Genomic DNA, 11,880 nt, shown 5'->3' on the forward strand with positions numbered 1-11,880 from the left:
AGGTATTTTTGCTCATCATAAAAACAACCAATCCATTATAGGTTTCAATGGTATGAAAAGTAAAGCAATGGAATAAGAAAAAAGATTTATATGTAATCAACTTGGTCTATTCACAATAGAGTAAACATTGTGGAATTTGTCCGAAATATCAACAAAATATCCGGAAGAAAAATTCTGGAATATTTCTTTGTCGATTGTCTCATTTCCTCTCTCTGTCATTCTAGTAATTGAGCAAAATAAAATAAAAATGTAAAATGACGTTTTAGATTCTCGAATGAAATATTTAAGAAAAAAGAAGAAAAGAATGTGCTGAACGCATAATAATAGTATACAATGATGCGACATATTGTAGTAGTGAGATATTACACTAAAACTATGACAAAGAACTTAAAACTGTTTAATATAAACTAGTTACAATATTCACAAATACATCGATGTTGTCCGTCTGTATAGGTGCCCTGGTAAATCCAAGATGCCCCTGATATCATATCATTCCGTATTTATATAAAAAGTTTGTGCATTGACATTAATCAATTAACAATTGATAATTATAACATATAAAAGATTAAGTAAAACAATCGACAATTAAAACATATTTCGTTGTTAAGTATTCTGGAAATTAATATTGTATGTAATTCTCGAATTTACTATCTAGTGTTAATGGCACTTAGTGCAAAAGGTATTTTTGTTCAAAGCCACCAAAGGTCTTTACTTAGCTCTAGGCAGCTGATACAGCCCCTCAGCCAGCCCAAAATTGGCAAGCTGGGTCATGGGTTTAGTTTAAGGTCAGAACCTTCTTTATTTCTTTTAATCTTTTTCTCAATCCTTGTAGTTTTTTTTACGGAACCGTCCTTGAGCCATGATGATATTTTATTCTATCATCATTTCATTAAAGTTAATAAGGCGAAAATAGGACCTTGATTTCAAGATATCTTGATTGGAACTAAAATTTGATTTATTATTTGTCATTTTCATTATTTGGCGTGGAAATGTGGACGTATATTGCCGTCGCCCCTATCCGTCAAAATTTGATTGTGAACACAATAGAGACTACAGTTTTCAACTGAATTTGATGAAACTTGATGTGATGATGTATATTTCTTGATTTTTCGATGACCGGTTTTTGAGTTATTGCCCTTGACTTAGGAAAAACGCGTCAAATTTTGTTTGTGAACACAACAAAGACTACAGTTTTCAACTGATCTTAATGAAATTTGGTGTGATCAATTATATTGATGAGATCCTGGTCATATTCGAATATGACGATTTTTCGATGAATGATTTTTTAGTCATTGCCCTTGACTTAAGAAAAACGCGTCAAATTTTGTTTGTGAACACAAATAGAGACTACAGTTTTCAGCTGGTTTTAATGAAATTTGGTGTGATCATTTATGAGATCCTGGTCAAATCTGAATATGACGATCTTTCGATGAATGGCTTTGGAGTTATTGCCCTTGACTTAGGAAAAACGCGTCAAATTTTGTTTGTGAATACAAATAGAGACTACAGTTTTCAGCTGGTTTTAATGAAATTTGGTGTGATCATTTATGAAATCCTGGTCAAATCTGAATATGACGATCTTTCGATGAATGGCTTTGGAGTTATTGCCCTTGACTTAGGAAAAACGGGTCAAATTTTGTATGTGAATACAATAGAGACTACAGTTTTCAACTAATTTTAATTAAATTTAGTGTGATCATTTATATTGATGAGATATTGGATAAGTTGAACTTGATGAATTTTCGATGAACGGTTTTTGAGTTATAGCCCTTGACTAAGATAAAATGTTTCAAAATTTGTTAATGAACAAAATAGAGACTATTTTTTATGATGAATGAAATGAAGGGAGTTTTACGTTTTTTTTAAAATTTATATTGATGAGATCTTGGTCAAGTTTGAACTTTCAACTATTTCACTCTCAACAATATTTTGACCTTGATATCAGTTGTGTGATTTAATAATTTGATGTATTTGGGTTATTAATATTGATTTAAAAAAAAAAATTGTGGAACTACTCGGCATAAATAATTACAGTAAATATATGTATCATTGAATTCAAACTTATAAGATAGCTTGCCAGGCGTTTTCAAGAACAAGGGCAATAACTCATACTAAATATTTTTCAATTTTTCTGATTTTCGATAGGGTTTATCCTTGGGCGATTACGAACACTCATACCAAACTTCATCAAAATCCGTCATGAATTGCACCTTCTAGAGTGTTTACGAGCGTTTCAAGAACAAGGGCAATAACTCATAGTAAATATTTTTCGATTCGTCTGATTTTCAATAGGGTTCATCCTTGGGTGATTACAAACAACCATACCAAATTTCGTCAAAATCAGTCAAGAATTGTGCCTTGTAGATTGTTTACGAGCAATTGTGGACGGACCGATGGAAAGAGGTGACGGCACTTTCTGTGTTAAATAAAAAATAAATTTTTCTGGTGTAACAATGTAGACGTGTGTGATTGGCACCATCTTTGCTGCAGACCATTTCAGAAGTGTTTCTGTCCACAAGGCAACTAGATTATCCTTTAGACTAAGGTAGGGCCAATATTGAATGGACAATATTTAGCTATGAATATGTAAATTTGTTACCACAGCCCCAAGGAAGTATGATGGATGGAGGTGTGGTTTGGAAGCGATGTTTGTAAACAATTTGATATCTGAACGGTTTTTGAGTTATAGCCCTTGACTAAGATAAAATGTTTCAAAATTTGTTAATGAACAAAATAGAGACTATTTTTTATGATGAATGAAATGAAGGGAGTTTTACGTTTTTTTTTAAATTTATATTGATGAGATCTTGGTCAAGTTTGAACTTTCAACTATTTCACTCTCAACAATATTTTGACCTTGATATCAGTTGTGTGATTTAATAATTTGATGTATTTGGGTTATTAATATTGATTTAAAAAAAAAAATTGTGGAACTACTCGGCATAAATAATTACAGTAAATATATGTATCATTGAATTCAAACTTATAAGATAGCTTGCCAGGCGTTTTCAAGAACAAGGGCAATAACTCATACTAAATATTTTTCAATTTTTCTGATTTTCGATAGGGTTTATCCTTGGGCGATTACGAACACTCATACCAAACTTCATCAAAATCCGTCATGAATTGCACCTTCTAGAGTGTTTACGAGCGTTTCAAGAACAAGGGCAATAACTCATAGTAAATATTTTTCGATTCGTCTGATTTTCAATAGGGTTCATCCTTGGGTGATTACAAACAACCATACCAAATTTCGTCAAAATCAGTCAAGAATTGTGCCTTGTAGATTGTTTACGAGCAATTGTGGACGGACCGATGGAAAGAGGTGACGGCACTTTCTGTGTTAAATAAAAAATAAATTTTTCTGGTGTAACAATGTAGACGTGTGTGATTGGCACCATCTTTGCTGCAGACCATTTCAGAAGTGTTTCTGTCCACAAGGCAACTAGATTATCCTTTAGACTAAGGTAGGGCCAATATTGAATGGACAATATTTAGCTATGAATATGTAAATTTGTTACCACAGCCCCAAGGAAGTATGGATGGAGGTGTGGTTTGGAAGCGATGTTTGTAAACAATTTGATATCTGAACTATTTATTTTAATATGTTTAAAGCTAATTAAATAAGCCATTTATTTTATGAGACAAAAACGGGAATTTGTTTCAGCTTAGCCAATCAGTAATAGTGTACATTTCTAGTACTTCTGAAGACTATTTACATATATTCAATTCTTCAATTCTCAAATCAACCACCAAAAATAGCGCTCCAGTATTTGCTGATTGCTTTCGGCTGTTTTCCATATGGTTTGTTTATATTTGGAGCTGTTGAACAACATAGGCCCTTTCCTAACTGTAGTGGGATATTTACCTGCCGAGTCTGAGGGTTGTTAGTATTAACAGATTTCCTACTTACACCATCAGTTACCATAATAAACAACTGATTAATATTAGAACTGTAGAGGTAGACAAGACATTTGATTAAATATAATATATTCTTGAGTTCAATTTTCCCAAAATCAGTGATAACAGCATGGACAACTAGAGATGCTGTAAAGCATGCACAAATTAAAATTTCTATGACTATATATGGATCTTCAAGTAATTTATCACAAACCATAACCTATCTGCCATATCACACGATCCATTGAGAATGAGATAAAATAAAACAAATCCTAATCATCAAAGACAAATACTTCTAAACAACAATCATTCAAATTTACAGAATTTATGAACACTGCTAAAAATTTACAATAGCACTGTATATATATTGAGTAGTTAGATTAAGCCTCAAATTCTAGCCCTAAACCAATCTTGTGGCCACCAGCATTGATGTTTTTACCTTCTATTAAACTGGAAACTGTAAGTTGGATTCCTGAAATAGAGAAAAACATTATTTTTTGTTAACTCTGGTACCAAATAATAACAAAAAACCACATGCTGTCCAGTATGGAAATCAATTGGGCAAGCATGGTTGCCAATGGAACACCAAATCACCAATTCATAACTTCTTTCTTGGTATTCTTTTTAATCATTGCATTTTCAAAACTGTCTGTGTAGCTGAACCATTGAAGGAACAAATAATTTTATGATTTATAAATATTTTTAAATACACCTACCATCCTTTAACTTGTGTGTGAAGCCTAATCCAACTTGACTTGAATTGTTCACTTTAGCCTGAAATTTAATCATCAAAAAATAAAGTCAAATTTTAAAGTTTGTCCTGGATTTATAGTTTCAAATTGTAATATTTCAAAAGACTCCTTTGACAAGAAAATTCCTTTGTATCTACAACAAGGAACTCATTCTCGACAAAGTTTGAGAAATGCTAATCTTGGATAGTTATGACAAGTTATTGTGGTCTTTGATGGTAACAACTATAAGAGAGAAGGAAAGATTTAGACAGACAAAATAATCACTACTCTCTGACTCCATGACATGACTTGAATTTTTTCTCTATTTCATACATTTCAGATACACTTCCCTTGTGTAAAATCATGTTTAAAAATAATAACTTTTCCAGTGGTTAACATTTTCATCAACCCAAAGACAATCTAAGACTATCATTAGTATTTTGTAGATATTTTAATTCATTCGAAAATGATTGACAAAATTCAATTCAGAAATCATTATATTCAGAGAAGAGTAGGATCAACATTAACAAAAATTGTATTTTTTTTCATGGCCTTTAATCTAATCTTCACCTTCAATATAACAGATACTTACATTTATAGAAGAATTTCTATCCAGAGTGTATTTGGCACCCAATCCAAATTTGGTAGCATTTGTTCCAGAAGTCCAAGCTAAGTTGACTGCAGTTTCCAGATCTTTATTTACCCTTTGGTAAACAGATCCTCCAAACTCTTGTCCATCATTGCTGTAAAATAGAAGGTATAAGAATGATCATATAAAGTAAATACATTCATCACATGAAAACTAAATAAATATTCTGCAGCAAACCAAGTATCATGATATGCATCTCATAGCTTTACCTACAACCAATAGGTACTTTTGCAATTGATTACTGAAGAACATTACATCCATTCAAGCCTGGAAATAAGGAATAGAAGGTCGCCTGTCAAAATGACAGGCTGATGGCATACCTCGCCTGTCAAATTTCACAAGTCGCCTTGAATCCAAGAATTTGAAACTAGCCATTTGATAGGTCTCTTTGTGTTTTAACTGTATGATTTTCTCTTTAGCTTGTCTAAGAGAATTCAAGGAAGATACATTGTCCAGATCTTCTCCTTGAAAGTTTTTTGACAAAACAGATACAGGCATTAATAAATCAATGAACAAAGCAATTTGTAACAACATTTTAACTGATTTTTCTTGACATCTTTCAAGTACACAAATTTTAAGCTTGTCTCTATTTTGTCACAACCTTTCTCTGGTAGAAAATATAATACATATATAACTTCTTTTCTTTGACACTAGTGTCTGTTGAACCATCAGTAAGTATACTTATAAACTTGGCTTTCTTCAAATCGGCTTTTAAATTTTGACGAATATGATCTCCATGAAGATCTACAAATTCAGAGCAATGTTTCCTGTTAGTGTAGGCCACACCGAGATCCACGCCATGTTTTGATTCCAGTTCTACAATGGCTTCATACACTGTGAATGGTAGTTCATTCTTCCCGACAAAATAAGCTATTTCCATCTTTTGACATATTTGGGTTTTAATTTTATCAGTTAATCCAGAAAAACAATCTCCAATGGTTCGTTGGTTTTTATCGGAATACGTTCTAGAACCTGATGATGATATACTGGCACTGGTGCTATCAATGTTGGATGGATCACAATCTGTTTGATCATCTGTATTTACGTTACCACCACTATTGGCATTTTGACGACAAAAAAGTTCATAAGACATCTTAAAGCAACGGGAATAAGCATGGTCCTTCAGACTGCTCAATCTATGATTTTTAGAGCCAGTTATAAAATCCTGACGAAATTCTTTCATCTGTTTTACACGCGATAAAAACATCTGACATGTGCGGCAGCAAAATTCGAGGAAGACTCCGTCTTTTTGGTGGACTTTGAGCCATAAATTTGGAAAAGTTTCAGCCAATTGGCTCGTCTTCCATTTGTTGACTGTTTTTCCACTGTTACAGACCGTTTTTTGGTGTTTAATTTGGACATTTTCAATCCTTAAAAGGCGACAGTTTGACATTTTATTTCAGCCATTACTAAGTATAGACCTGACACGAGGTAAATTTTTACACAAGGAGCCTAGTCACGAAATTTTTCTAAGCAAAAAAAATTCTTATGAAATTCTAGAGTTGTGTTCATTTTCGACTTTATTAAGATTAACACAATTACACAAATATTTCGGTTTTATCATATATCAGGTCCCTTAAATATTTCTACTGCGTTTAAACGTGATATTATAGACCAAAATCACCCTGAATTTACATTTAAAATTAAGCAATAGCAGCCTTTAATGAAACTTTGAATGTGACATGCGCAATGTCAATGTTGTTAACCTGAATGACAAATCGTATGAGTTGTATGTTAAAATCATATTGCAATTTCCGACTAGGGCGTACGCGACTACCGAACCGTATTATGCTCACTGTTATATTCATAGACATCGTAGACTTGCATGATCGAGAAGCCAACTTTCATTTGCGATTGAGAATTTCGTGATATATTTTTTTGTATGAACATTCATGCTCGCCCGTCAAAACGACCGGCAGTACACTAAGGTCGCCTGTCAATGACCGATGACCGGCGCTATTTCCAGGCTTGCATCCATTCTTTCGAATGATAATAAATAGTTTAAAATTTATGCTTACATGCTGGTGTGAAGTGTAAAATCTCCAGCTGTATAACCTACAGCAAAATTACTCTTTGTTAATTTAGATTTGGATGTATCAAATGACATTTGATAGCCAGCTAACCATCCTGTATATCTGCAAATAAAAAAATAGTTTGCCAGGCAAGGAAGATATGAGTGAAGGAGGATTTAGGGGATCTTCCCCAAAAAAATTTAAAATGAAATGTCAGATACATGCATAATCCTGGCATTTGAGACTATTGTATCGAAATTGACACTTCCATCCAGGTCCTCTTTAGACTAGGATAAATACAAATTAATTTATTTTAAAGTTTTAAGCTCTTTGAGATGGATTTGTATAACGATTGAAAATGCACAGCACATTTAAGAATGTAGAACAGCTCTGCAGTTTTTAAAGTTATGAATAGCATCATTATTGAGTAAAAACCTTATGACTTGATAGTCATTTAAATGCGAAATGTGGGTCTAAATATAAAAATAAAATAATAAGAAGTCATAACTTGTATTTTGATTGATATGCACCCCTTCATACATTAGAATGAATCTGGGAATATCCGTCACATATCAATGTACTACTAGTCCGGACGAAAAAAGTCAACAAGTTGGCATAATGTAGACACCATATTTTTGAGTGGCAACACTGCATATGCAACAATATTTCGTCAATAATGGCTTTATTTTACTGTTATATTTTAATTGCATTTTTTAATTCAAAGCCAAAGTGAGAAATGATAAGCCTTTATAAGCCTTTTATTATATTTTTAACAACCCCTCTAAATTAAGATAGCTTGCCAGGCAAGGTAATATACGCCCACTGGCAGCTTTGATTTTAAATAAAAATATTTACCAGAAAAGTAACAATCACCAGTATGAAATGTTCAATCTTCAGTCATACACTTCTTTTGAACTCTTTAGGGCGATACTGTATAATATTGAGGATGAGTTATTGCCCTTGTTCTTGAAAACGTGTTCAATTTTTAGCTTGTCCATAGGGTCCATCCTTGGGTGATTATGGACACTCACACCAAGTTTCGTCAAAATCTGTCAAGAATTGTGCCTTCTAGAGTGTTTACAAGCTAAAATTGAACGCTTTTTCAAGAACAAGGGCAATAACTCATACAAAATATGTTTCAATTTTTCGGATTTTCGATAGGGTTTATCCTTGGGTGATTACGAACACTCATACCAAATTTCATCAAAATCTGTCATGAATTGCACCTTCTTGAGTGTTTACGAGCGTTTCAAGAACAAGGGCAATAACTCATAGTAAATATTTTTCGATTCGTCTGATTTCCATAGGGTTCATCCTTGGGTGATTACAAACAACCATACCAAGTTTCGTCGAAATCAGTCAAGAATTGTCCCATGAGTGTTTACGAGCTTAAAATTGAACTAGTTTTCAAGAACAAGGGCAATAACTCATACTAAATATTTTTTGATTCTTCTGATTTTCAATATGGTTCATTCTTGGGTGATTACGAACACTAATACCAAGTTTTGTCAAAATCTGTCAAGAATCGTGTCTTATAGAGTGTTTACGAGCAATTGTGGACGGACTGACGGACGGACATGGGTGACGGCAATATAAAAGTGTTTTATAGCTTTCCCATTCTACTTGATTGTTGATCAGTAGCGTCCAGATCTACCAAGCAAGTATTAGTCATATCCCGGTTCGCAAAAGTGTGAACATTAGTGTCTTTTTTATTCAGAGGATATCAAACAAATCGCAAAATGAAAAAAAAATGCTCTAGTGACGAAAATCACATTTTATTTTGCCAAATTAGCCATGCAATTTCAGTTATTTTGTCTCCTGCATGAGAAGGATAGTAAAAAAGCAAGTGGTTGCCTAGATACGCCCACTCTTCAGTAAGCTTATATCAAAAGCGGTCACCAATCTGTGTCAAATCCAACGAAAAATCTAATCTGTGCAAGATATTGTTGATTTAATCAAACACACAAAATTTAATAAAATTTTGACATAAACTGACACCTCTATCACGTTAACAAGCCAACAAATTTTGTTTTGTCTCTATTGCGTTTACAAGCCAATTATGGATGGACGCTGGGCGACGACAATATACGACCAGGGGTCTGAGTAGGTTTTTATAGCACAAACAGTTTTATATTTAATGTTTTATCAACCACCAAGAGTTTTCTATTATCTTTGGGTTGGCGCAAATTCATTTAAAATGTGTTTCACTCTATTTTCAGTACAAAATGGCATTTCAAATGTAATTTTTAAGACAGAAATGGTTTTATTTCAACAGTAAAATTATCCAGAATGGGCAATACTGTAACCCTGTTAAACGTGCTCTGTCGGTAATTAAAAATTCAGAAAGGTTTTAATTTTATGTTGCAAAAGAAGCCTTTTTGTAAACTTGTGGACATAACTCCATTCGTCACAACTTCTGCAGGGTATTGAAATATATAATACCGGTATGTATACGCCTTCCCCTTCCCGTTCAACATATTGTATTAGCATTGTATTAGCCTAATATTCTTGGTTGATAACGCACTTGTGTATGAAACTTGGGATTTTTATCGATATTTACTGGTGAATATTATCAATATTTACTGGCGTGTATTATCTATAATGACCAGTAAATATTGCATAATTCCTAGTGACTTTCAAATACAATTTATAGTTATTTGTGTTTGTTTAAACACCAGCGAATGGTCCTAATTTCAAACCAATTATTTTCTGACTGTTCTGAAAGTAACCGGTGATTTGGAATCAAATAGGCGTCATTTTTCGTCGGCTGCTGGCCCTTAATGACACCCTGTACGACCACATTATAATGTGTTCAATAAAATAGAAGACACACAAACCATTTCACTGGTTTTTTACTGGTCCATTTTTAGTTGATCCAAATAATGTGAATACTCTATTATGTGGGCATATAAAAAGCAAGAACTGAAAGTTTTCGGTTGGTTAGCCTAGCAAGATACACCCACTCTCCTGATACATTTTCAGTAAGCTTATATCAAGAGCAGTCGTCTGTGTCGAATCATACCAAAAATCTAATTTGTGCAAGATATTGTTGATCTAAACAAACACACATTATTAAATAAAATTCTGACATAAACTGTCACCTATATAGCCAACATGCGTTTTTACTAAGTCAAGGGCAATAACCCAAATTCCATTGATCAAAAAATTGTCAAATTCAATCTTGACTAAGATCACATCATTATAAATGATCATATTAAATTTCATTTAAATCGGATGAAAACTGTACTCTCTATTGTGTTCAAACAAATTTGTTATAAATCAAGGGCAACAACTGAAAGATAGCTTGCCAGGCAAGGTAACATACGCCCACTACCAGCTGTCAGAAATCATAACAAAGTCTGTAGTGGTTTAATATGTGAAACCAATCATCCGATTGTTATCAAATTCAAGCTTTACTGAGATCTCATACCAAGTTTCATCAAGAAATGTCTCTATCAGACCTACAAGCCGAATTAGACGCATTGAACTAATTCAAGGGCAATAACTCCAAAACTGTTCATCCAATTGTTACCAATTTTACTGAGATCTTGTCCATCTATACATGAATACCAAGTTTCAACATGATCAGATAAAACATGTAGACTCTATTGAGTCTACAAGACAAAATAGACACATTGATTTAATTCAAAGGCAATAACTCAAAAATCATTCATCCAATTATTACCATTTTTTAACTTGAGATCTCCCCAATATATACATGCATACCAAGTTTCATCAAGATCAGATCAAAAATGCACCCTGTATCATGACTACAAGTCAAATTTGAAGCGTTTTTTAGGGCAATAACTCTGAACCCGTTCATCCGATTATTACTAATTTCAAACTTGACCGAAATTTCATCAATATATTTTCAAGTTTCATCAAGATCAGATAAAAATTGCAGCCTTTATCGTACATACAAGCCAATTTAACGTGTAAGTCAAGGGCAATTTCGACTGAGAATTTATCAATATCTACAAGCATACTAAGTTTCATCAAGATAGGATACAAATTTTAGCCTTTAGCATGCATACAAGTCAAATTTAAGGCGTTTTTACTAAGTCAAGGGGATTACCTGAAACTTTTCATCCGATTATTACCAATTTCGTACTTGACCAAGATCTCAGCAATATATGCAAGGATACTAAGTTTCATCAAGATCAGATCAAAATTGCAGCCTATATCATGCATACAAGCCAAATTTAATACGTTTTTAAGGGCAATAACTCTGAAACCGTTCATCCGATTACTACCAATTTCGAACTCAATATATACATGCACACCAAGTTTCATCAAGATCAGATAAAAGCTGTAGCCTCTATCGAGCATACAACAAATGTGGACTGACGGACCGACGGACGGACAGGGCGACGACAATATACGTCCACATTTCCATGTGGGCGTATAAAAACCATTCATCGAAAGTTAGCCAAATTCGAACTTGTCCAAGATCTCATTATTAATATCCACATCAAATTTCATTGAAATTGGATGAAAATTGTAGTCTCTATTTTGTTCCCAACCAAATTTTGATGCGTTTTTCATAAGTGATTGTGGGTGTATAAAAAGGATTTTACGAAACAAAGAT

At 33.2% G+C, this 11,880-nt stretch overlaps 1 protein-coding gene across 1 annotated transcript in view; it reads right to left on the reverse strand.

The window, feature by feature from the left end:
- Positions 1-3,581: 3,581 nt before the first annotated feature.
- Positions 3,582-11,880, reverse strand: part of LOTGIDRAFT_168464 (hypothetical protein) — an 11,692-nt gene continuing 3,393 nt past the window's right edge. Inside the window, exons 6-9 of the mRNA XM_009066340.1 lie at positions 7,299-7,415; positions 5,224-5,374; positions 4,617-4,674; positions 3,582-4,372 (exon numbers count right to left, since the gene is read on the reverse strand). Coding sequence (XP_009064588.1) covers positions 4,281-4,372; positions 4,617-4,674; positions 5,224-5,374; positions 7,299-7,415 — 418 coding nt within the window. The 3' untranslated portion in view covers positions 3,582-4,280. The remainder of the gene's footprint in view (positions 4,373-4,616; positions 4,675-5,223; positions 5,375-7,298; positions 7,416-11,880) is intronic.

This window comes from Lottia gigantea, assembly GCF_000327385.1.
Source record: "Lottia gigantea unplaced genomic scaffold LOTGIsca_75, whole genome shotgun sequence".
Classification (NCBI taxonomy): Eukaryota; Metazoa; Mollusca; class Gastropoda; family Lottiidae; genus Lottia; species Lottia gigantea.